Source organism: Antrostomus carolinensis, unplaced genomic scaffold (genome assembly GCF_000700745.2).
Source record: "Antrostomus carolinensis isolate BGI_N321 unplaced genomic scaffold, ASM70074v2 scaffold6282, whole genome shotgun sequence".
Lineage (NCBI taxonomy): Eukaryota > Metazoa > Chordata > Aves > Caprimulgiformes > Caprimulgidae > Antrostomus > Antrostomus carolinensis.
In genome coordinates this window covers 53,171-79,560 of record NW_010298852.1, presented here as the reverse complement: position 1 = coordinate 79,560, position 26,390 = coordinate 53,171, and the positions used below count along the sequence as shown (strand labels likewise).

Genomic DNA, 26,390 nt, shown 5'->3' with positions numbered 1-26,390 from the left:
TGTTACCGTGAAGCGATTTGTCACTCATTTGTTTAATCCAACGTGTGAGGTACTTCACAAAAAACCCCAACCCCCCCCCCATATAAACTGGTCCCGTGAGTTTTGCTGTGGAAAATACAACTTTTATTCTTTCGTTTTCTGCTTTGCTTCCCCTTTGACGGTGTTTTTTAGCACTGGAGAAGGAATTTTCCCTGGGGAGAGTTCAGCTGGAGTAATGAGTCCAGCTTTGCAGGTAATGTTCAGAAAGGAGATGAGTGAAATGAATGTAAATGAGTGGAGGGGGAAATTGCTGTTACAAGTACGTGCCATCATCCTGTAGACAGTTATCTTGCCTTTTTCTGGCTTAATTTTATTGATATTATTTAAGAACAATTATAATCTATCCTAAAGCAGGTTACAAATTAACAAAATAAGCTTTTTCTGAAAGTGACTGCAAACTTCCCCCAAGTCTGTCACCTGCAGAGCTGGAAATAAAATCCTGATGGACTCTGAAGGATTCTGGATTGTGAGACTTGTGTTAGTAGTTACAGTGTCTCAGTTGAAGTTTGCTGTTTATGAGGATTCCTTCTGCCCTGGTTCTGCCTTTAAGTCATATACTTAAGTCCTATACCTTATAATGTAATTAGTAGGAGTAGTTACCCAAATTGATACACTCTATTACAGTTTAGAAGCATTTGGTGTTTTGTGAACTGGTATTTATGCTTTAGTCCCAGCCTGAAGTCAAATTTTTGGAAGTCAAAATTGAGGTAAGTATCTATGAAAAATTTGTGAGGTTTAGGTTTTCTTGCTAGAAGCTGTTAATTATTAACAAGGCGGTGTTCTTAGTTAGCATTTTTTACTTATGGTTTTACAAGAGTGTAACTTATGTTATTTTCATTTCTAATGCAGGAAATCAGTTCAAGAAGATGAAGCCTAATAAAGGAAAGATGTGCACTAGGGAGAGAGACTTTGTGTACAAATTCAGTGCTGGAAATCAGCATTTAGTGCTTACTGTGCCTCTCAGATTCCCTGTGCAAGAGAATATTAGTCATTTGCATGGACGTCTAATGCTTCTGCACAATCTGCCATGCTTTATAGAAAATGGTAAGAATTGATTTCTTAAATTAGTGTCATGTATCCATGTTTGTAAGTATCTTACAACCTGCTTTAAGAAACCCAAAGAATGGTATTTACTAGAACAGTCTTTAAAAAACTGTTTTTAAAACAGAAGAACATTAGTCAGTACTAGCAAGTAAGGTGTCAAGTAAAAGGTTTTAAGAAAAACTTTCTTTGTATGTTTCCTGGATGTTTAATGATATTTCCACTGTCGTGATTTGTTGATGGATCATTCTCTTCTTGTTATAACAGACCTGAGGCAATCTCTTAATAAATTCATAGAAGAGGAAACTATAAAAGATTATGATAGAGAAGCTGAAATGGCTCTGGATGCAGTGAAATCAGGAAAAGTAGATATAAACCAGCTGGCAGATACTTGGGCTAAAGCTTATAAAGAGGTAAGATTAAGGCTGAAAACTTAATATTCAGGACTTGCTTTGTGAGAGTGTGTGTGCACAGACAGGCAGAATCACAACTGTGAAGGTGCAAAATGGCATTGAAATTCACTTTTACTGATAATTTCTTAAAATACTTCTCTTTTTATCTGAAAGTGATTATTAGGTCTTTATCCTACAAGTTCTCAGTCAGGTTTTTTCCTGAGTTTAGTAGAGTCAAAAGATAAAAAATTGAGAGGTAAATAGCTAATGATATTCAAACAAAAGTAGACCTAAGGGTTACAGTGTGTTAAAATCAAAGCAAGAGATACTACTCCTATCCTGAATTGCAGAAATACCAGTGAAGGCTCCAAAGAGAAAGTGTAGAGATGGGAGAGACTTTTCAGCTCATTTTCCGAGTTCTACATTATTTGGTGATGATGAGGCTTTAGCTGGAGTAATGTGCCCAGTTTTGCATGTGATCTTCAAAACAGAGGAATGTAAAAGAACTGGCAGAGTTCTAGCAAGGAGAGAACCACTGACAAACTGCAGCCTTTGAGAAAAGGGTTATAGGAATTGAATTTGCTTATCATGGAATATAGATGAATGTTGTGAAAAATTCCAAAACATATGTTTGTTATAAAGACAATTGGAAGCAAATCATCTGCTTTAATGAACATTAACAAAATGAAATGAGCTTAACTTTTAAAAAGGAAAAATCTGTGTTGGGTGAGCATGTGAATGTGATAAAACATTGGAGGAGTTTACAGTATTCTGTTCTAGCGGTTTCTATGAATAGGTTTGCCTGAGTGCAGAGGTTAGGATTAGATAATCTGATATTTCTAACCTGTACTTCAATGATACAATCTGAATTCATCAGCTGAATCTGGTGCAAATGACTGCAAATGTAAGGAGTAGCTCAGAATAAAGGCGCTTGTGAAACTGCCATCTTTGGGCCATTCTTTGTTCAGTAAAAATTGCTTTCCTTAAATCAGTGTTGTTGATCAAATTCTAGTGACATCAGAGGTTAGTCATCCTTTCTAGCAAAACATTTTTGTTTGTACAGCTGGTGTTTTGGATCCTATCTAAAATTCATCAATTGCAGATATTGTTCTAGATATTATTGTTCTTTCCAAGTTGGTGATGGCTGAAAATAGCCAATTCATCACTGTAGTCAAAACCTTGATGTTTCTGCTGTTAGTTGCTTTAAAAGAGAAATATTCTGGGAAGGGAGAAAATGTTAAAGCTAAAGCAGAATACAAAAAGCTCAAATAAGGAAAGAAAATTCATGTATGTTGAAGGTTGTGCAACAGTGTGTGTGCCCAGTTGGTTTTGCCCCACCATTTTGAGGGATCCTTGTATGTCCTAAAAGGTACCATATGCTTTAAAATACCTTATAATTTTTAGACAACGTTAGAACATGCAAAACCTGAAGAAACCAGCTGGGATGAAGATTTTGCTGATGTTTATCATGATCTGATACATTCTCCAGCTTCTGAAATGCTGTTAAACCTGGAACACAATTATTTTGTTAGTATCTCAGAATTAATAAGTGAGAGAGATGTGGAATTGAAAAAACTACGGGAAAGGTATTCCTTTTGTTTTTTCCTATCTCATTGAATAGGGGTGCATGCCACTGGGTGTATACAACTCGTAGGACAATGTGTGCCAGCTTGTGCTTGTCTGTGTATTTTAGTTTTATGTTTCCCTCTTTAAAGTCATATAATACTTAGATTATATTGTTAGGGTCAGCTATTTTCTATTCTCCTGAGTCGCTGAAAATACTAAAAACTAAGGCCATTAAAGTAATATAAGGTTAGATTTGTGTTGTTCTATCCATGTTGTAAGTGGTATAGCAACATAGAGTGCTTAGGGTATCTATAAAATAAAGTATGTGTATGTACCATGTTTTGCCTTTGTTGTGATGTAATTTAAATGAAAAATTGGAAGTTCTGTGGGGTGAAGTTCCAAGGGCCACCAGGATGATCCGAGGGCTGGAGCACCTCTCCTATGAAGACAGGCTGAGAGAGTTGGGGCTGTTCAGCCTGGGGAAGAGAAGTCTCTGAGGAGATCTTATAGCGGCCTTCCAGTACCTGAAGGGGGCCTACAAGAAAGCTGGGGAAGGACTTTTCATAAGGGCAGTTAATGACAAAACAAGGGGAAATGGGTTTAAACTGAAAGAGGGCAGGTTTAGATTAGATATTAGGAAGAAGTTCTTCACTGTGAGGGTGGTCAGACACTGGAACAGGTTACCCAGAGAAGCTGTGGATGCCCCCTCCCTGGAAGTGTCCAAGGCCAGGCTGGATGAGGCTTTGAGCAACCTGGTCTAGTGGAAGGTGTCCCCGCTGATGGCAGGGGGGGGGGAAGGAGATGATCTTTAAGGTCCCTTCCAACCCAAACCATTCTATGACTCTGTGAAAAGATGAGCAAAAGACTTGAACCAACTTTAAATCAGAAACAGTTGAAATTTTGGAAAGTCTGTGTGAGATCCCGAGTTCCTGAATAAACTTGAGTAGCTGCAGGTAGCTGCTTTGCCCACAAGAGGGAACACGTACAATGCAGAGTTTTGTTTTTCTTTTTGAGGCTAAACAGGTTAAGGAAAATGAATGCACAGAAATATAGAAATAGTGTAGATCCTAAATACTGGGGATGCTTGTGGGATGCCAGAATATTCCAAGTATGTTTTAGCATCCTGAGTGGCAGAATTCCTCTTGAGTTGTTTTTGTTTAAGCTCACATTATGCAATGCGTACCTGTGTATATAGCTTCTTCTAGACTGAATCTTTTGTATCTCTAATTTGGGGATAAATGTTGCCAATAACATGTTAGCAAAACGTTTTGATGCTTATTGACTCTTCTGAAGTATGTGTCTAGAAGAAAGAGCACTTAGTCCTGCGAGCAGTAATGTTTTAGAGCTCCAGTGTGATATAGCTGTGTATTGTTTCCAGTGGAAGTTATCATATCTATTTGTCATAATCAAGAAACTCCATATGTCAGTGGCAGCTGACACTGTCCCAGATGAGAGTAGGTGCTGTTCTGTTTACACGGGAGCTGACCCCCGACTCCAATTTGTTTTGTGGCTACTCATTGCTAAATCTGTGCTAGTGTAAATCGATTCTGTGCTGAAGAAGGGGCTGAATGTGAAAGACTAAGCCGGGGTTAGGAAGACTAAGGGGGCATGAGGTATTGGATGAACTGATGATGGCAGGGCAGCCCTTCAACTCCAGGTCCCCTTGTTGAATGTAGTGTGAGCTGGAAGCTCATCTGACTATTAAAAAATAGGTGTGTTTAACCTGCTTCCTGGTCACCTGTCTGCATCATCTGTGGTTGGAGCAGGAGGAAAACAAGGGACAAAGAAAGCTGAACAACCAAAAGAGGTGCTTATTTAGCCTGATTAAGCCTAGCTATCAGCAGGGGGACTGGACTAGATGATCTTTCGAGGTCCCTTCCAATCCCTAACATTCTGTGAAAGTAGGTCCATTTCAGAAACTCTTCAAATGATAAGGATAGTGAAGTGCTGTATTAGAGTATCTGGACATACTGTTGTACCTTCTTCTGAAAATCTATGAGAGCAGACTTTAAATGTATGAATTCCAATTCCAAAGTGAGCAGATGGACAAAGTACTGCATGATGTATCTTTCAGCTGTGTGTTCAGCTCTATCTCTGCTTGGGATGAGCATTGACCAGCTGAATGATACAGCTGATCATTGTGTCAGCAACTGTATCGACAAAAATGGGTGTTCTTCTGCCACTTTTCTGAAAGCGTTGCTTGTTGTAAATCTATGTTTGCTTCTTTTTCAGACAAGGAGCTGAAATGGATAAGGTGATGCAGGAGCTAGGGAAATCACTAACAGACCAAGATGTAAATTCCTTAGCAGCTCAGCATTTTGAATCTCAGCAGGTAAACTAAATTCAGTGAACTAGAATAATACATCATGCAAATAATTGTCTTAAAGAAAACCCAAAACACTGATATTATCACTGTCTTGTCAGGATTTGGAGAACAAATGGACCAATGAGTTAAAACAGTCTACTGCTATCCAGAAGCAGGAATATCAGGAATGGGTGATAAAGCTTCATCAGGACCTAAAGAATCCCAACAATAGCTCAATCAGGTATTTAATTCCTCTGTGATGCTTACTTCCATCTGTAATAGTTCAAAGGACTTGCTTTTATATAATCTTTATTTCAAATTAGCCATTTAACTAGGATAATCAAAGAAAATCAAAGGCAAATAAACAATCATAATTAAATATTTATATTTTTAGGAGTTTCTTCAGTGTTTAATGTTATAACCTTTCTGTACCAGAAGGTGTTCTAATGCACTGAACTCCAACGTGTGCTGACTGGAGTTTCCTCCTATTTTGCCTTTATTTACAATGTCTGTCTTAAACGCTGTTTCACAAGGCTCTCTGTTACCACTTAATGGTGTTCTGCAGAATAATTGCAGCTTAATAAATGGTAAGTGGTAAATGGTAAGAGCCTGTCTGAGTAGATTTAGGTGGATGCAGTGAGGAATTTATGGGAAATACAACATCTTTGAACAAAGTGGATGCAGTGGTAAGAAGAGACAGGCATGGATATGAAATAACGCATCAAATACTTCATCGCTTTTTCTTAAGTGTTTCCTTTTGGGATAAGGAAGCTGAGTGTATGGAACACGAGGGAAGAGAGAGGAGGGGAAATATATTGGAAGCTGGTGCTGTATATTTAGATCTCTCACTACTTTCCTCAGGATTTTCTTGTCTGTGAATTTGTTTTGGAAGTCTTTTGCAGTTCTCAAGTTGGTCTGGAGAATGGCCTAGAACTGCATAGCTCACAAGCAAGCAGGCCTCTTTCTAACCTAGTGACCAGGTAAAACACTGCAGTAGAGACAGTCTGCTCAAGCTCTGAGACCAATCCTAAAATATTTTTACACAGAACTTTCATGTTAGCTTTGTTAATTATTTCCATGAGGCTTTAAAGACAGTGAAATTAACCTCTTCCCATGTTCTGGCCTTCTACTGCTGTAAAATAAGACCAAAGTGAAGTTGCTTAGAGCTGAAAGCTGGAAGAAATGGACTGCTAGAGGTCAGAGGCAAAGACCTCTGAGAGGGAGTGAGGATGTTTTGGCATCATAATTGTGGACACTTATAACAGATGGGAAGTGACTGTGTCTTCTCTCTGCTTGCGTTGAGTCCTGAAAACTATGGGTCCCTAATGCATTTTAAAGTAATGCACAGGAAGTCTATAGAACAGCAACTAGAAGCATGAAGAGAGACAGAGACAAAAATGTGTTACACATGTATAGAGACATAAGAGATATCTATATGCACACACACATGTATATTTATGCATCTAGTTGCTTATATGTGTATGTATATATACTTACTAATGGTGTGTCTTAATTCCACCTCATCCATCACTAGGCATTTGCAATTAGTGGAATTGCTCGCAAGTTTATAAAACAGTCCTTTATGAAACACCTTTGAAGATGAGGCACTTTGAAAACAATGAGAAATTTTTTATTAATGCAGAAACAAATTTGGGAGATGTTCATGTTCTTTCATGTAGCAGAAGCAGTTCTTATTATATCACTTACTACCAGACAGTTGAGTTTAGGAAAAAAAATTAAACTGATAGCTGAAATCTTTCTTGCTAGTTTAAACACTGTGTAGCATTTGATTTGGCTTTTTCTAACCTCCCATTTTGTGGGGGGCAGGGAAAGAAACATTTTATCTAGCAACTTGATCAGTAAGGTTTTGGCTATTATAAATAGACTGAGAAGAATTCTTCCCTTCTTTCCCCCCCCTCTCCCCCCCTTGTATTCCTGTGTTCTTACTATGTTATAACTAGGTATTGTGACTTATTTTTATTTCTCAGTCTCAGGGTGTTTTACAAATGAGCTAGGTAATGTAAATCTAACAGTGGAGTCTTACTCTTCCTGCTGGTATGTACCTGGAGTATCGCATGCCAGAAGGGCAAAACCCCAGATGAGAGAAGTTCGTTCAAATAGGTTTAGTCTCTTGGTTTCCACAGACTAGCTGAGAAAACTTTGGATAGCTTTCACAAAATATTGCTGGTCTTGGATGAAAATTGGGATAAACTTTTCAGTACATTTGTCATTATTTTAGTGATGAAATTAAGGTTCAGCCCAGCCAACTGAGAGAATCTGGAGAAGGAAATGGAAGAATTTATGAAGAGCAAAGGCTGTTAGAAGAAAGTTTTACTATTCACTTGGGTAAGTAAAGCAAACTGACACCAAACCCAAACATAATAATAGATGCTAGTAAATGATGTATCTGAGCTATGTATTATTTACAGTATGTAACTGTCAGTGTATGTAATATATACAGTTTGTAATTGCTTTGTATTTGTTCTTTACATATGTAAGAGAAGTACAGCGTGGTATAAAATGTATCAAACAGTATCCACCTACCCAAAATATACTTAAGGGAAAACATTCTAGAAGCAAGTTTTTTGCACTCTAGCAAGATGACAAGTGTAGAAAAGCACACTAACATCACTAACATAGTGGTTAAAAACTGTATTTTAACTTTTCTTATGTTTGGTAAGAAAACATGAGTATTAAATTCAATTCCCATGATAAATTAGTAGAAAAAAAGATGCTTAAAATTTTTACCTTTTGTTTATGCATTAGAGACTTCTTGTGCTGTCAGTTTTGACTGCGTTCATATTTCATACATAGCTTTAAAATAGAGAACAAGGCTTATTTCAGATATATATAAGCCTTGCTTTGTGACAGTATGTGAAAATACTGCCTTTTTCCTCTTAGTTTGTAAATTGCTATGTATGTAAAACTGACTATATGGTTAAGAACTTTCTTTGAGTGTTATTGATTACATTTCCCTTATAGATGTCCTTCACAAAACATAGGGAAGCACTTTGATCCCTTACATTTTAATAACACTCCTGAGTTTCCTCTTTTACTGTATGTATTAAAATAATTTGTTCTTTACAGGAGCTCAGTTGAAGACCATGCATAACTTGAGGTTACTGAGAGCTGATATGCTGGATTTCTGTAAGCATAAGCGTAATCATCGAAGTGGAGTAAAACTTCACAGGCTTCAAACTGCGATGTCGCTCTATTCAGCTTCTCTCTGTGGCCTGGTTTTATTGGTAGATAACCGTATCAGTTCATATAGTGGCATCAAAAGAGGTGAGTCCTCTAACGGGGAATATTGTGTCACAAATGTGACTTAAAAACTTGCTGTCTCTCACAAAAAAAATATATTCCATGTAAAATTAAAATTCCCTGGAACGCTGCTGTTCTGGACATGGTGTTGCAAAAGGGTGACACATGCAGAAAGAGATGTGAGTAAGGATGGAGGACAGAGTTGTGCTCTGATATGCTGTTGTCTCTCTCACCTCTTTCCTAGGTTTTGTGTTTGAGTAAGGAATGTGTTAGTGTTGATTTCCCTGCCTTAGACTGAATTAGTATCAGTGGGAGCTCCTAAGTCTCCAGTGTCAGCTTAGCCTACTGAAATCTGTTTGCAAAGATGAACATGAAATACGCTAAGATTTTAAATTGATAAGTACATGTATAAAAATACCCTGTGCTTTAGACATCTGCAGCACTGTGAATTCCATTTAAAATGAGCAATAGGGATATTACTTGCCCACTCCTGGAAAGCTTGATTAGTAGCCTTTTCAAGTGCACGTCTTTTGAGTTACTGCACACTGTGATGAAGGTGTCTCATTTGAAAGTTAACCAATGAAACGTGTTCATTCCTGTTCCAATTTTGGTCACTGCCTTTCTCTGAACCAGATGATTGACTTTCCCACCTTCCTTTTGAAGTTTAATACCAAAATACGTACTCTTGAAATGTCTTTTTGACTGGAGCAGCTAGTACTTGTCATTATTCTAGCATGCTGTTAAAAAATAGATTTTGGTTGATATTCTCTGAAAACAGTGTGGAATGAGGCTTGTAGCAAGAAGAAAAAGGAAGTATGCCAGTAAAAGTTGCAGTTGCATTTGTGCTGTTTATGGTTTCCAGGTTGCTTAATTCTGGCAGTATTACTTCATACTTGTACTCAATTTAAGTTACTTTTTTTTTTTTTTTAGTGCTTCAATATTTTAATTAATGACAAATAGAGAAAAATTTTTTTTATACTAAATCTTAGGTGATAAGAGAAGATGCATTTAAGTAAAACTGTTAAACACAAAATTGCATCTTCTAGCCACCAATTAGATCTTGCAGCCACAGTAGAGGGGAAAATAAGAGATTGTATCACAATCTGTAAAATATAATCCTCAACATTTTTTTTATCCCTTTGAGTTACAAAGGGACTTTGGTGAACTTAACTGTGGACACGTTCCACAGCTGTCTGCACCACCATTCTTTTTAAAAATGCTGAAGAAATCAATTTCTTGTGTCTCGGCTCCTCTGACCTAGTCAGATACATTGCTTTAAACAGTCCGTGAACCTCTGGTTTCACTGAGGCCCCAAACCACTGCAGGCGACAACGGATGTTGGAGCACATTTCTTCAAATCCACTCTGTGGTGAGAGTGGTACCTTCTGGCAGAAGAACAGTAGTAAACACCTTTGAGAGGAGACTTTGCTCTTAAACTATTAAAGCTGTTTGTTGCACGAGCACTAGCCAGAACCAATTCTCCTTCCTAAAAGACTTAATAAATATGCTAGGGGGTTGGAAGGTTCATAAAATTGCTATATAGAAGACCTTTAATACATTGATGCTGTTGCTTAAGTAGAGAGGTAGTGTCAGTCTAAATTTCTGGGTTACAAAAGTGCAGAAACAATTTTCTGCTTCTGTTTTAAAGTTGGGGGAAAATACAAACTTAATAGCCTTTATTTTGTGATAGGGTAGAAGCTCCCTCAAACCCCTGAGATTTTTCAAAGGGGGTTGGAGTAAATGAGCTTCGTGTGAGCACGCTCTTTGTCCAAACATTTCACATTTTTTTGAACAACACCAAACACTCAGCAAGCACTAAACAGAGATGGGCTCCAGTGACCTGCAACTTACTTGGTTGACCTTTAGTTTGTTTAGGAAGCACAGGAATGTGCCTCACTTAGTGTATTTTGTTTGTTCTGTTGCAACACTTTGTTGTTGTATCTTTTGTAAATGTTGTCCAAAAATGATCCCATTTGTCTCAAAGTTAAGGATGCATGCGAGATATTTGCAAGACTGAAAATGGTGACTCTAGTGTTTTCTGTATTTCTTACAATATGTAAATGGCAGCTAGCAAAATATACCTTTGAAACAGGGTTTAGACACATCTCTAGAAAACAACAGAGTTTGTTGTTTGTTTCTGTCCAAAAACAACTTTTGGACAGAAAGTTGAATTTATGTATGAATTTTCAACATGCTAATTTAATTCAGACAATTTTTTATAAGCTAGATGAATAATTTCTTTATATACTTCATGCATTGCTTAGCTAAAGTCTCTTATATTAGAGCTTTATAGAGCTACTGTGACTCAGGTTTTGAGTAGGTGTAGCACACTCAGGCAAACAATAACTAAAATTAAAGTTAATTTTAATTTCAACACAAGATATCTTTCATTTGTTTGTTTCAAAATGTCTTGAGACCTTGTTTTATCTTGATACACACAGAAGACACAATCTTTTGGAATATGAGCTGCTTCTTCCCTTGGTTTTGGACACCAGAATTTAATAAAGCCTTTTGAAGATAGATTTTGTGATGGAAACTTCAAGTAAAAAGATAAAATACATTAAGGTTTCTCTCTCTAGCCTGCCTGTTCCTGTCGCAGCCTGTTCACCGAAGTATATCGTGCTCTCCAGATAGGCACTCAGAGTACATTAAGAACTTTAAAGAGGATTAGAGCAGGTGCCTCAAAATGGGAAGTAAGTAGCAATTGCACAGTATAGTCCAGCTCCTTACTAATAGCTTGTTTTGGCTCCCATTGGCTTGCTTGGAGAGGCAGCTGGACATGAGGGTAAGGAGCTTAGAATACCAGTCTCAGAGGCAGTATGTTATGATCCTAATTATCAGTATAATACTTCCAAGTCTGACATAGTACTTGCTTATCAGGAAAAGGAACTTGCAGCTCTTTTCAACTGCTGAGACTTTTCTTTTGCTTTCAGATCTGTGTTTTGAGAACTAAAAGAAAAGAACTATAATTCCAGCTTTCCAGATACTGCTGATTAATGAAATTAATAACTCTCATTTTTCAAAACAAACTGGAATGCTGTTGTTGCTGTTGGAAGTATGTTATGTATGTTTTACTAAAGTATCACAGATTAAAGGACTGATAGTAATAACACTTAATTTTTTTAAGCACAATTACCTTTAATGCACATATATTATTGCTTTTAATTTTTTGGTCTGGGTGGTTTTGTTTGAAGAGCACTCAAGGTTGGGGGTTTTTTTTTCCCCCCTAAGCAATTAATTTATTTCAAAAAAATGTTTTGTCTTTGCCATAATTTTTTTTAGAATTTAAAGAGGAGTACAGCAAGGCTTTGTCTGATTTTGGGGGACAGATGCCTTTGTAACTGGCCTTGCTTGAACAGTAGAGCAGAATTATGTAACGTTACTAAGCACAGCCTTATGACGTAGATTTTAATCCTTCTTTTTTTTTTTCTCCTAGATTTTGCAACTGTTTGCCAAGAATGCACGGATTTCCATTTTCCAGGAATTCAAGAACAGCTTGAAATTGTCCAGAAGGTTGTACTTAAGGCCAGAGCACAGCGTAGCAGTAAGTCGAAAAGACATCATGGTCAGTGACAACCAAAATTACTTTCCTTGAAATAGCATAGTGGTCAGCTGAATGCTTGAGGTTACGGGCAAGTTAATGTCACTCTTCTGCAGTTACCTGATCTGTAAAATGCAACGTTCTAGTTTATCAATAAACTGTGAGAAGTCTGCCTGAGATTCTCTCTTCACACGTAGCATGTTTGCGTGATGTCTTTGCTGCCATAACAGACAAACCACACCAAAAAAACCCCAAAAAAGTCTTAAGTCCTTGGGTTCTGATCACACTTTAAAGCCTGGGAACTCTGTGGGGCTATTGTGCTTTCCTCTGCCATTTAAACTGCCTGTACCAACACAGGCTTTATCTGATTTGACTTTTTAATTTCAATTTAAATGTAAAGCTTTGAAAACTGCAGAAGAGGAGTTAAGACTTTTTCCCCTCTTTATAAGTGAGCACTAAAAACTGAATAATGAAGTGACTAAACGTGTATACTTTTTAGCACTGACCAAATCACTGTGAATGGTTTACTTTGCAGTTATATTTACAAATGGCTGTGAAATTTTCTGGCCACGTGGTGTTAAGGCAGTACTTGTACATGGTGAAATTCTGTTTTTCTTGCAGATAACTACTTATGTGTTTTAAATACATCAGTAATGAGAATAGAGAGTACCTAGAGAAACAAGTTTTCTTAGGAACCTGCATATTGCTGTAGTCCTGAGGAAAATACTGCAAGCTGTTTTTATACTATTGATTTATGTAAATCTCTCTAAAATTTTTCTTGTAATACTGGGAACAACTTTGTTGTAAAAAGTTACATTATTTAAAAAGCAATAGTAAGGTACTATGTAGTTGTGGGGGCAATTTGGAAAGTTTAGTGTTGTGTTTGAGAATATTATGGGGTTTTTTGTCTAATGAAGAGGTATTGTAGGACGAGTTAAAGCTAATGGTTTGAGATTGCTGTCTTCAATAGACACTGAACTGAAAGCTAAAACACTTCATATGTTCTTTTGGGGACTTTATGGTAACTTTATGGCAAAAATTCAAGCCAGATATTATCTCTGTACATCAAACTTTCATGCCAAAGGTTAATTAATAGATAAGTGTAATATTTGTGCTATGTATTTATATACAGAAAACAAAAGTGGTGGAATGGAAGATAAATTAAAGAATATTGAACGAAACCAGTCAAATATCTTGCCAGGTGAGTTCTGTTGCATTTTCCCCTCTTCTTAAAGCAAATTGTGTTTTATAGATGGCACATTTTTAGCTCTAAAGTCAGAACAAATTATAAACTAAACCCGAGTTGACCTCAATCAGAGAAGGATGTTCTTGTGGCTAAGGCAGAGAACTGGGTGTCAGAACATCTGGTTTCTATTCCCAGCTTTGCCACTGCATCATGTGACTTGGGGCAAATCACTTAAATTCTCTATGTCTAAAATTTATTTTCAGAATTTGAGAGTGAAAAAAAAAAAATCTCCGAGTATCTTGGGAAAAGTTGAAACTTAAATACTAGCAACTAATTTTATTTTTGAAAAATAATTATCTAGCTGTCACTGTTGTAATACAGTAAAGAATTTCAGAATGTGTTTTTTAACTTTGAGAATGTACAAATCTGTTCCTCTCAAGAAGGAAGTATCCTCCTTATATATTGTGATTTTTAGTAAGGAAAGCTTCTGTGGAGTTTGAAGATGAATACACAGTTGGAGGGGAAAGGAGTTAAATCCATACAACCCATGGTTGAATAAGAGGGCTTCTTAAAATTGCTTTCCTGAATTGCCTTAGATCTTGTTAGTGTAAGTGGGTTATAGATCAACTCAGGTCCTTAACAAGTAAATCTGAGTGAATCTTGCTGCAGTGGCTTGTGTATTGTTACCCGTAGGTAGTCACTGCTGGGGAGTACTACCTCCTTTAGCAGTTATCAGAAAGGAAAGCATGCCTGTTCTTCAGCTGTCCCAGCATAAAGGTAGTATCTTAACTTAAATGACCAGTGAAAATAGCTTTGAAGAAATCTGTTTATCTGCTGACTAAAACAGTAGGGGTATCGCATGCCTGCTTTTCTGTTGACTCTAGTATAGACTTCTGATCTCCAGCAGAAAGGTAAGGTGGAGAGACTTGTGTTTCACTGCCCCTTACTCTTTCTCTGCCTTTGATAAATAGATACCAAGACTAAAAATACCCCCAACAAGATGTCTTGGTAACTTTTTGAAAACAACTTTGTAACTAATCTTCCCATTTCATTACTATGAATTATTTTAAATTCTAATGGTCATTGTTACCTTTGTTTTCCAGTACATATCTCAGTTGTTACGTAACCCCCTATCTTTTTCCACAGAGCTTTTGCATCCTTTATTTTAACCCATCCATTTTTGGTGTTTCCGCCTCCCACATCTGTCTGCAATTCAGTGCTTACATTATATATTTTGAGTATTACTGTTCCTCTGTGTTTGTTTTTCTGTTTTGTGCTATATATAGGTTGTATCCGCCTGTTCTGGCACTGTTACGTCTTATTACACCAGGTGTCTGTGATGCCAGTGAAATCCATCAAAGCAGGGAAGTGAATGTAGAATGAATGTGAAACAATGACATACCAAGAGATTTTAAATCAATTGGTTTCTAACTTTTTTTTATCTCCTTATGTATGTGTTCTGATCTCTGTTGTATATTTGTATTTGCCTTTTGTCTTAGCTGACCCTATTCTTACGTTGCCTAACAGTTGTATTTCAGTACAGATCACTACCATGATATCGTGCCTTCTTGGTTTGTGTTATTCTCTAGGAGAATTCTACATCACACGCCATTCAAATCTTTCTGAAATTCATGTTGCTTTTCACCTCTGTGTGGATGATAATGTAAGATCTGGTAACATAACTGCTCGGGACCCTGCCATCATGGGACTCAGAAACATTCTCAAAGTTTGCTGCACACACGACATTACTACCATTAGTATTCCTCTCCTGTTGGTGCATGATATGTCAGAAGTAAGTAAATGTAAAGATTTTGGTTTCCTTTTATCTTCTGGGATGCAACAAAAGTGATTTTGCAAAGGGTATGTTTCATGCTGGTTTAAGCCAAATAGGACGGTTTATCCTATAGTCACGTGCTCCTGCCGCATCATTGTGCTGGGACCCATATCTGTATGGTGACCCAAATTAAGGAACTGAACCAGTTAAAAACATTTCAGCCAGCTGAATCACTTTGTTTTTTTGTTCCCACCTGGCATTTTGGACGCTTCACTTCCTTGATCCATCTCATTGCACAGTTGCACAAGTGTTAAGGAAAGATGGGGCGATGTGCCTGGAAGTCTTCTGGCAACAGCTCTTGCTTCAAAACTCTACCTTCAGAGTCGCTGATGCAATAGCAATACCAGATCCCCAGTTTTAATTGTTGCTAGTTAGAAAACCTTAGAACTACGTTTTATGAGCAGCAGAACTAGCAAAGCTTAGCTTAAAGTTCTGTATCCTTAAACACTGCCTCAGCCCTATGCAGCAGCAACCAAACTTCACCAAATTGCATCCTTAATTTCTGTCCCTGTTTCCTCTTTGAGTCCCCCACGTACCAGTTGGGCAAGAAGCAGCATATTGCTGAGACTCTTTGCAGATACAAGCGTGCTTACTTACTGTGCTGAGCTTTTGTATTCTCTTCTTCACTGGGACACTAATGTGTAGAGCTTGTCTCTTACTTAACTGTAACTTTTCAAAGTACATAATGACTTAATACCATTGACAACCTCTTTCCTTTCTCGCATCTGGCTCACAAGATACTAGCAGAGAAGAAAAGGGAGGGGGGAGGCAAGGAGAGAACCAGTGGAAAGGCAGTACAGCCACGTGCCTCACCTCCTTAGTAAGTGAAAAGTCTATAAACTTAGAGAAGTAAGATAATACTGCCATTACTGATACTCCTGCATGGATAATTACAGTCTGTTGTGGTTATTTTTAATGAACCTTTTGATTTTTCACTTGTAAATTTCAGTACAGCCTTTCCTTCTTTGAAAGTGCCTGACTCATAGCAAGACAAAGGCTCACCAGTAGATGACCTTTAACAGAGACATTTTTTAACAGAATTTGGTTGGAACACAGTGTAGAAGTAGCCCCCTTTTGGAAGATCAGCATCTATTATTGTGAAAGTGCAAGCAATGGAAAAGTTAAAAATGTCCAGTAATGAAGCTTCTAAAGGATATGCTTCCATACATGAAAGTAGACATTTAGGAAAAGATTATATAATTTCTGAAGTTTTTCATCTCTGATATCAAGACTTTTTTTTTGGGGGGAGGGGGAAAGAGGCACAAATGAAAGTAATCAACTTATAGGACAGCCTGGGTTACTCATGGGACCCAGTTACTGTATTTCGTAAATGTATTGACCTTTTTTCTTAATCAAGTTGTCATCATGACTATATTCTTTTTGTTTCTTTAAACCTTGTTAGTTCTAGCATTCATTTGCATATCTGTGTTTTAAAATATAAATAAAGCATAAGACCAAGTGTTCAACGTGCTTCGAAGGTGTGTTGTTCCTTGGAATAGAGTGAAACTGAAGAATTATCTTCTTGTCTAGTGCTGGATTCTTAAAAAGTCCTGGTAAAACAATTTACCTCTTCTATTAAATTTTCAGTCTTTGCAGAGTAAGCAGAAAGTGGCCTGTATGATAAGTGTATGTTTAGCCAAACTGCACTGTGTGAATTGCATTAGCAGCATTGCTTATTACAGTGCTTTGGAGCTGGCTGACCTCATTTGAAACACACACGTGTAACTTGTTGTTGAGGGAAAAGTGAATAATAACAGATTTCTGAAAATTAACCTGAACTTGGTGCCTTCAGCAGCCCCAGTTTTGAATCTGCATTTACCACCTCCATAAAAACATTTTTGTAAAGTGGTTAACCAGGAGCACAGCTGCAGGGATGTTTGCATGCTTCACTGTGACAGGCATTCAGCAAGAGTTTTCTCTGCTTTTTACAAAGATTTTCTTCTTTTGTGGATGGAAAAGTGGGGTTTATAACCTCACAGAAGTAATGAGTGTATCAATCTCAATGAAGCCATTGTATTACCTTATTATTGGACCTTCATATAAAGCTATTTTTTATTTTCCTATGGAAAAAAAAATAGGAGTTCTGCTTTCCTTAGTTTTTTCTTATGAGGAGAACAACAAAAACAGGTATCTCTGTGCTGATCATTAAGTTAAACGAAGGAAAGAAGCTGGGTTTGATACTTGAAAAAGGCAAAAGCAGACAAGTTGAAATTCAGGACAATTGAGGTATTACTGTCTGACTGTTCTGAATCCAATAGAAACTGAAATATAAACTGGGGAATGAAATGGCTCTAATGGCATGGCATCATTAAAAATGCTAGAGCTGGCACACTTCTTGGGAGTTCCAGTATAGGAGCCATTGCTGCTGTCCACGCCACAACACCAAGAGAAAAGCGACTCTTCAGGGATCTGGGGCAACTGTCTCTATTACCATAAGTTACTACAAAAATGTTTTGAAACAAAGTAGAAATGAAGGGAGCATAAGCTGTGTAAGAAATGTTTATGAACATGGTTTATGTATATAGAGAGATTATTGATGGGTATGTTAACCTCCAGTATTTCTCATCTGAGTGTCCTGCCTTTAAACGTATAGCTGCTCATATAGTTTTTAGGATTTGCGTAGATATACTTGGAGTAAGCATCTTGCTAATTCTTAACTTAATAAAATTATCCATTAAAATTTGGTTTGAAATCTTTGTCCAACAAGACGTTTATGGACTTCACTGTTTTCATTACCTGGTTAGGACGTGGTTCTGCGAAGGTGCAAGCCCTTAGCTTTATAAAAGCAGCAGCCCCAGGTAGCAATTCTGTCACAAATTTGTTTGATTAAAAAGGTTTGCAGCATATCTTTCTAACCAGTGAAGCTAGCCTTATTTTTTTCTTTAATAAGCAAGAGAAATCTTAATTTGATAACAAGTCATTGCATCCTAAGAAGGAGTGAGGTGTAGTATCTACTAGTGAACAAAACCAAAAGTCCCAGTTGTTTTGGGGGGGGTTTTTTTGTTTGTTTGAGTTTTTTTACTCGCTTGAATGCTATTAACCAAAATTCACTATAAGAGGTGGAGTGTTTGCTTTTGTTTGTTTCCTATCCCCTGCACTGTATTTTGAATTGGTACTTGGCCAATCCTTCATCACTTCCACAACCGTTACTTAGTTTGCATATGGAGAAAAATCCTGATAACGTGTCAAAATCATGAGAATGTACATTTTTAAAGATGGAATTAAATTGAATCACTACTGCATCATTTTCAGTTCTTGTGGCTTTCATGCAGTGACATTCTGGATTCAACCTGTTATTATCCTGAGTGCCCACAAGATTTAACATCTGTGTTGCTCTGAAATTATCCAAGGAATAATGTCACATCCTGCTGTTTCTATCAGTCCATTTAAGGCTTAGTTCCTTTTATTGATTACGCGAAGTACTCCTGAGTTGCCGTCAGAGCAACAGGACCTTTCTTTTTAGACACTTGTTTTTTACTAAGCCAAAACAGTGATCAAAACTATAAACACCTACATTCCAGAAGACTTAAAAATGGAGGAAAAAAGAATTGTCCAGCATTGTTCTGCCTGATTAATGTGTTGTACACTGTTGATGCAGTGATTTGCATCATGAAAGAAAGTTTTCTGAAAAGTCATTTATAGCTTATGCTGGTTTTTAATGTATTTTGGGGATGGCAGAGGATATTCCATCCTAAGTAGGAACCTTGGCTTTCAGTAGTTGTTTAGTGCAGCCATGTTCAGTATACTGTTTGTGTTATCAGTTGGCATTCTTAGATAACCTTGCTTCTCAAGTAACTTATTTTAAATCCTGAAACTAAGGTCTTTGGAAATGACAGATTGCCTGGTGTTTGGCATTGCAAAATAAGGGTTGGCTTTACTGAATAGAAAATTATGTAAAGTGTAAATTTGAAAAGGTACATAGAATGATAAATTTGTTTCTATGTCTGTGTTCCTGCGTTCAGACTAGAAGGTTCCCATTTTGAGGTTGAAGAGTACATCAGAACAAATAGGTACTGTTTTCTTTCTGAGAAGTGTTCACAGTGACAGTCTTTCTATCTCTGACTAGGAACATTCATCTTGATATAACTCGCTTTGTAGTGTACAACCAAAGAATGATTAATGTACTAAAGCATTTAGGCTGTTACTTAAATTATTTAGACCAGTGCTTGTAGCCATGCCTTAAGAGATCTTAAAGCTTTTCATAAAGTGTGCTTTTCATATCCCATCTTGCTATTTAACTTTAGGTAAGAATTTGCTATCTGTTTATATCTGAAACTCCTCCATCAGATGAAGATGGATTTTGTTTGTTCTAACTCTCAACATAAATGTGGCTTTAGGGGAGAAGGGCTTCTTCTCATTCCACTATTAGAGAGAAGGTTTTTACTGAAGGTGGTGGGTACACCAATGAACCTTAACCAGAATCATCAAGAGTAGCTAGGAATCATCAGTTACTGCTGCTAAGATGTGGTTGGGAGCTTGTCTTTGGCTAGCTGAAGCACAAATGTGACAGTTATCCATTGGATATTATACATTTTTCTGAAGCTCCACAGGGTAATTAAATAGACCCATTTCCAATTACATTAATAGAATTCTCAATATTATTCAACATCTCAACTTAAAAACTTATAGATTGTTCTGGTACTGGACTTTCCTCCCAATAAGCAGTTGTGGTGCTTCTGTGGTCACCTATAACGCATATACAACCTGACTAGAATATACTCTCAAAAACTGAATCCCTATTCATGGCCTGTAATGCTGCTTGAATACCTGATGGCAAAATGTGGTTCTATGGCAAAAATGTATTATTTTTAATAGCTTTGCTGTTACTTTTGTTGGTTAGATCCATTGGGCATTGAGGCTTTTCATTTATTGATTTTTAGGAAATGACCATTCCATGGTGCTTGAAGAGGGCAGAGCTTGTGTTCAAGTGCGTCAAAGGTATGTTAGTGAATGTTTCAGCTGCTGTTTGGGGGTTTTGTGTTGCATTTGGTGACATTCAGCATTAGCTCAGGCTCTATTTTCCCCAAAAAAGGTGTTTTTTGGTAATTTATCATTTGTTAAAACATACACTTATATTGTATTTTTAAAATTATTAACTGTCCTATCAGGAAATGGTTTCAGATACTTAGAATGGAGGCTAAAAATGTTTTGAAAGTATCTTTACAATTTAAGCATAGACAGTAGAAGAAAAAGCCCTTACTGCTGCTTTGAGCAACCTCTGAAGGAGGGCGAGACCTGGTGGTTCTCTACAGTATAATTTCCAGGGTCTCTTGTATTTTGATTACCTCAAACAATGGAGACTCCTCACGTTTTTCCAAAACTACTTTATCTGCTAATTCATCTCTTTGCTGCGAAGTCCTCACGACTCAACCTGGTTTTCTGTCTTTCCAAGTGGTATTATTTACTGTGTTCTTTTGTGTTGCACTTAAATACTTAAACTAGGCATTTAGAATATTTAAAATGTTAGTAGTGTTGATGTTCTTTCTACCACCTACTTGAGGAACCTCTTCTTTTTGTGACCTTTAGTAATTGACAACGGAGTATCATCCACATAGCCACTTCACAAAACAAGTATTTTTCTGCGTATTTTTGTTTGCCACTAGTGTGTTCCTGTGGACCTTGTAGTTCATTTGTAAGGAAATGCTAGCATAAAAATGCCATATCATAACTTGAGCAGTAAAGGAGTGCTGAGCTTTTTCCATGTAAGTCCAGGTAGTTTCTGGTGCTGCCAGGTTGTCAGTGTACTTTTGGCAGCGGGCTCATACTCATTCACATGGACGTGATCACATCAGAGCTAAAGGAAAGAGCTATTTCTCAATGAAAGCAAGCCATTGAAGGAACTCATAACGTGCATATTTGGAGAAACCTCTTGCTTCTGCTGGCCAGCACTTTGCTGTACAGTAGGACTGGTTATTCTGCTCTCTGAGGGTGTATTGATTTTCCCCATAACTCCTCATTAGATTTTCCAGTTAAAGCAGATTTCAGTCAGGAGATTGTCCAAGTCTGATTTAAACACTATTAATGACATCCCTAGTTAAGGCAGTTAAAGTCCTAATTGTATGTGGAAATTTCCTCACTGCTTGTTACCGGCGTAATTGACAGGGAAGATTGCGTAGGTCATGCATATGGTATGAATGCTCTGTTTTAGGTTTCATGATGGAAATGGCCTCATGGGATGGAGGAATTTCTCGGACTGTCCAATTCTTGGTACCACAGGTAGGTTAAGCCAAGTTCATACCTAATGTAGGAGACTGTTGGAGCAAGAAGTTAAATGTCAGCAGATCTAGTTTTGATTTCTTTGCTATGCCCTGCTCTTTTTTGTGAGCTTAAATCAATCACTATGATTTTGGTGCCTTGCCTGTAGAATAGGAATAAAAGGGGTTTATATTCTTTTGATATCCTGTAGTATCTTCTGAGGATGGTAAAATTTCCAACTGGGAAGTTCAGCTTTACGAATAGTGAATGCATCACCTTTGAAAAAGATATGTTTGTTATTATTTACTCTGAAGAGATGGGCTAACCTTGCATTACATAAGTTTATGCGTTTATTAGTCATATTATCTAACAATATGCTCTGAGTTCAGTCATGCTTCCACAAAGGCATTAATGACTCTAGGTATTTGAAGTTAATTGTAATTAATATTCTGAAATTATTTCATTTCGAGTTCTAGCTGATCTTCAGAAACAGGAAGTTTTCCAAAGGTGACTGGCACTAAGTTTTACTTGTTCTAAAAAGTGATACTGGAAGTAATATAATCAGAGGCAGGAAGGAAATAACATGTATTTCTGGACAAAGTAGTAGACAGCTGAGCAAGGAGGAAGCCAACAATAAACTAGTGAAGTTGAATCTTATTCTGGGATTCAGAGAGCAGGAGTCCTGTAGATAACAAACTGCACTGTCCTGCTTATGCTAAGCAAAAATAATCAATTACTGGAACAAGAACTGGACTGGAAACAGATATGTCACATAAATGTACAAACAGTATTTTCAGGTCAATCTTTTCCTTTTGATTTAATTAAATAGAATCATAACCCATAGTTTGAAAAAGATCTTGGTGGTCTTCTGAAAAACAGCAATTCTCTTAAATGTCAAGAAACAAAGTTGAGAAATTCTTCCAAACTACAACAAAAAGCCAGAGTTTACTGGTGTATTGTTTTAATTGTTTTTTTCCAGACAATTTCTGAGGAAATGTTTTACCAACTGAGTAATATGCTTCCACAAATCTTCAGAGTATCCTCTACGTTGACTCTGACCTCTAAGCACTGAATGTTTTGCAGCAATAAGATGTATCCTGTTGACAAAGGATGAGATTACAGAGATTCTGGACTGGAATGTCTCTTTTTCTGAGGGATGATGACCCTGAAGTGGTATTTGTTGAAATTTCAAGAATCATGTCGTCATAATAAAAGAACAAATGCTGTCTGTACTTCGGTGTTAGCAGTTGATTTTTGCCTCTTGCTTTCTGTTTCAGCAGAGTATTAATGTTGAATTCCTCATCTTTATATGAAGGATGCTCAGTGTAACTTACTGTATGTAATCTACAGAAATAGAAATTATTCTTGTACTTAAGTACTAGAGCTGTGGTAGGAATAGGATCTTCTGGGTGGGCTTCAGGTTGTTGAATTTAAAAAAAAAAACTTTCTAAATTTGCTCAGTGGTATTTAAAAAATTATGAACAATGTCAGGTGTCTCCTTAGAATAACTTTTGATGTAATTAGTCCCAATTGTCTTTCCAGGGTCACAGTGACCACAAAATAAAAAGTATTACTACCTCATTTTACTGTTACAAAATGACATATATGAACGAAGCATTTAACCTGCTGCATTTTGTAAATCACAGAAGTGTTTAAAAAACTACACACAACCTAAAATAATATCCCTTTGATAATAATTAGAAATTTTAATTATTATTTCTTCCTTTTTTTTTTAAGTATGTTAAATTTTTGCTTTATTTCAAGATTTCACATTGGCAGGTCTGTCACATGAACAACTTAATAGGAACACTATAGTGTTCTCAACTCTGTTGTACAGGTATATTTTGCTAGTTATTAATGTTTTATGACAAAACAATCTAATCAGAAATGCCAGGGAGTGAGCTCAAGATGCAGCTGTGAAGTTTCTTGGGACAAACTTGAATCCAGACAAGAAAACCCCAAAACCAAAAACTCCCCCACCTTCCTGCCTCCCCATGATGAGGGGCAGAAGGGAGCTTGGGAACTGCTTTTCCTTCATCTTGAGCAGTCAATCTTTTTGACCTCAGCTGTGGACCCAGGGTGGCTGGAAACAATCCTTCAGTGCAGAGACTGGCCGCAGGGAAAGTCCTGTCTGAAACGGGGATGCTCGGGGTTGCCAGAAGTGTCGGACTCACAGCGACACAACTGAGGTGGTGAAGGTCCCAGGTCGCTTTCTGAAGTCCACAGTTCCGTTATGTAGGGAGCATGGGGATCTTGGCAGAGGGGACTTTGAATCTGAAATCTCTTTCTATGTGTTGCTGAAATTCTGCGCTTGAAAACTGGAGATCCTGGAAGCCAACTAAAAGTCAAATTATTTTCTATTTTCATTGTGATTTAAAAAAAAAATATTATAATTTTAATTTCGTAAATGTGAAGATTGCAGAGCTACGTTCTGGGGAAACTGCATAATTTAAAATTCTCATGGAGAATCAAAGGAATATTAATCAGTTTGTGATGTTTATAAAGTCACTATGTAATTAATGAACTCTTCATCTTAGTATTTTTATGGAGTCCTGCAGGCTGTACAGAAACCATGTAAGTGATCCAGCAAACATCTATTGCTGAACTGTCAAATGCTTTCTTTTCCTCTGCCAGCAGCTTCTAAAGGAGAATCATACAAGTAATGTGACCTAATTTGGTGTTCTAGAAAGGAAGGATGTAAATTCATCTAAAGGAGCTGGATTAATCCTGTTAGAGCTCATTTTACATCGTTGGCCTTAAGCTGAAATCAAACTCTGGTCCCAGAAAAGCAAGTGCTCTAAGCACTATTCTGTTTGTGAAAGGTGCGGTAGCAGAAGTATTCCTTTTTATAAGTTGTGTGACTTATCTGTGTAGTGAAAAAGTTCTGTGTTCCATACTTGGTACTCTCTTTTCCCCCCCTAGTCAGTACATCTGCCAACAAGTAACCAGTGAATCTGGGTCAAGAGGGCTCTTAATAACATCCATTGTTCCCGCTTTTCATATCTATCCCCAAGGAAGTAGTGCTAACAGCAGGTTTTTAGCTGTCTTCATTGAAAAACAGAATTTAGAGCTGGGATAACCTAAACTGTGCTTTGTCTTTGATCTGTACCTGGCAGCTGCACAAAACGGTAAGCATACAGGCTGCAATTTATGGAGTAAAGCCACATGAGAAATCCTGTTTGGGTCATGAGAAGCTATTTGAGATTAAGAGGAAAATGACTCATTAGGCATGAGGTTTTCTATTTGTATATGCAGTGCAGCATTCCTTGGAAGGATGACACTATTTAATGCCTCGAAAATGTTGCATAAAATTGTATGCATAGCTTGTATTGAATAAATTGTTCTTGCCACTGAGAGAAATGAGGAACAAATGCCACTGTTCAGCTTTTTTAACCTGCTCATGGTGACCAGTATAAACTGCAGGTCCCCTTTACAGAGTCTGAAGTGAGGTTATCACAAGAAAAGACTCGTAGAGAGGCTCAGTTTGTCAAGGACATAGCTAATTGACCTTCAGCCTATTGTCTTCAGCCTGATCTAGCGGTTGGCAACTGTCCACAGCAGGGTGGTTGGAACTAGTGATCTTTGAGGTGCCTTCCAACCCAGACCGTTCCGTGAGTCTATGAATGATCTGTGTCTGCTTGCTTACATGATGGCTGATGACAAACGGGAGGAGAAGAATACAGAGAGCTGAGAAACAGAGTTACAGACCTCATACTGACCAGGCTGCTTTTACCCTGTTGTAATTCTAGAAATTTCACTGTTAGTAGGTGTCACTGCCTGGAGAGGCGAAAATCACATCGCAGGTCTTTCCCTCTGCAATAGGTCGCTCTGGAGAGTTATTGAAGCACAGCTGAAAGATGTAATTTTATAACTTTTCCTGTTGTACGAGAGATGAGTGAAGCCACAGAAGGTGATAATAGAGAGGGGGCTATAATTTAAAAGAGGAGATTATGACTGAGATTGAGTTCTAACCCAGTTCTGTTATTTCTGTGATCATAAAAATTGATCAGTTCATTTGATCTGTACCTCATTTTCCCTTGATTAGAGGAAAGTTTAATTTATGCTTGTGTAGTATTTTGAGCATTAGTTTTGCATTTACTCTTACTTTTTGCCTGTACCATATCCAAAAATATGGTGCTGTTCGCTGGTATACACACCAGGTCAGAAGTGTGAAGAGTTATCTGTCCTCTTGTATCTTTGCCTCATTGACGTATCGGGACAGATCATCGGTGCTGCGTAAAAATAAGTCTGTTGCTTCATACAGTATACTGGATGTGGTAGAAGTCATCAGCAACCACAGAATTGTGGTCCCATGGAGCCACAGAATTAGAAGAATATATTATTATGCACAAGTATAAACAACCTTATTTCTGGTTGTGCAAGTTGTTTATGCTGTAATAGCATTTAAACACTAAGTTGTACTTTTACTCAACATTTAGAAGCAAGTGGAACAAAGCAAATGTGCATCAGAAGGAGCAGCGCTCGGAGGCCAGCCACAGCAGGCATTGGAAGCAGGACAGTGATGAGCTGAGTACTCTGGTAGAACTTGAGAGAAAGAAGAGACTGCCTCCAGCAACAGCAGGGGATTCTGTACATGAGGGGGACCTTAGAAGAGCAGATTCTGTCCTGCTAATGGCTTAAGCTATTTGTTAGCAAAATTACTTTGGGGAAAATTACTTTGGAAAGCTGAACTAAACCCAGAAGGCAGGGAAGTCTCACAGTTACAGGTACCACGGTCAGTGGGTGGGATCAGTTCATCTGTCATAAACTGTGCTCCCCCACCTTGTGCTTGCTGGCAAAACGGGCACCAGGCAGCTCCCACCAGCTGAATAGGGTGATACCCCCTGATCAGCAAAGTCTGTAGCTTGAGAGCAGATGTGGCTTTAAGTCCTTTCAGAAAAGCAAAGTGAACTGTGGTGAGCATGCCAAGGAAGTGCTCAAGTGGGTGGGCTTTTATCTTAATTGGGGACTTTTATATGATGGCACATCACAGACAGCACATTTACCAGAGCATGTCTAGTGAAGACAAC

At 37.6% G+C, this 26,390-nt stretch overlaps 1 protein-coding gene across 2 annotated transcripts; it reads left to right on the top strand.

Moving 5' to 3' along the window:
* The first annotated feature begins 887 nt into the window (after nt 1–887).
* FERRY3 (FERRY endosomal RAB5 effector complex subunit 3) lies at nt 888–22,560 on the top strand. 2 transcript variants are annotated; one of them, XM_010162586.1, is made up of 13 exons: nt 888–1,083; nt 1,348–1,493; nt 2,877–3,058; nt 5,271–5,370; nt 5,463–5,584; nt 7,583–7,689; nt 8,431–8,628; nt 12,041–12,169; nt 13,278–13,346; nt 14,921–15,123; nt 20,046–20,103; nt 21,314–21,381; nt 22,340–22,560. In XM_010162586.1, exons 1-13 carry the CDS (start codon nt 906–908, stop codon nt 22,430–22,432), a joined length of 1,653 nt encoding a protein of 550 aa, XP_010160888.1. In that variant the 5' UTR covers nt 888–905; the 3' UTR covers nt 22,433–22,560. The 2 variants fall into 2 exon arrangements, with proteins under 2 accessions (XP_010160888.1, XP_028939479.1); XM_029083646.1 differs by lacking the exon at nt 12,041–12,169 and having other exon boundaries at nt 22,340–22,432.
* Nucleotides 22,561–26,390: the final 3,830 nt, after the last annotated feature.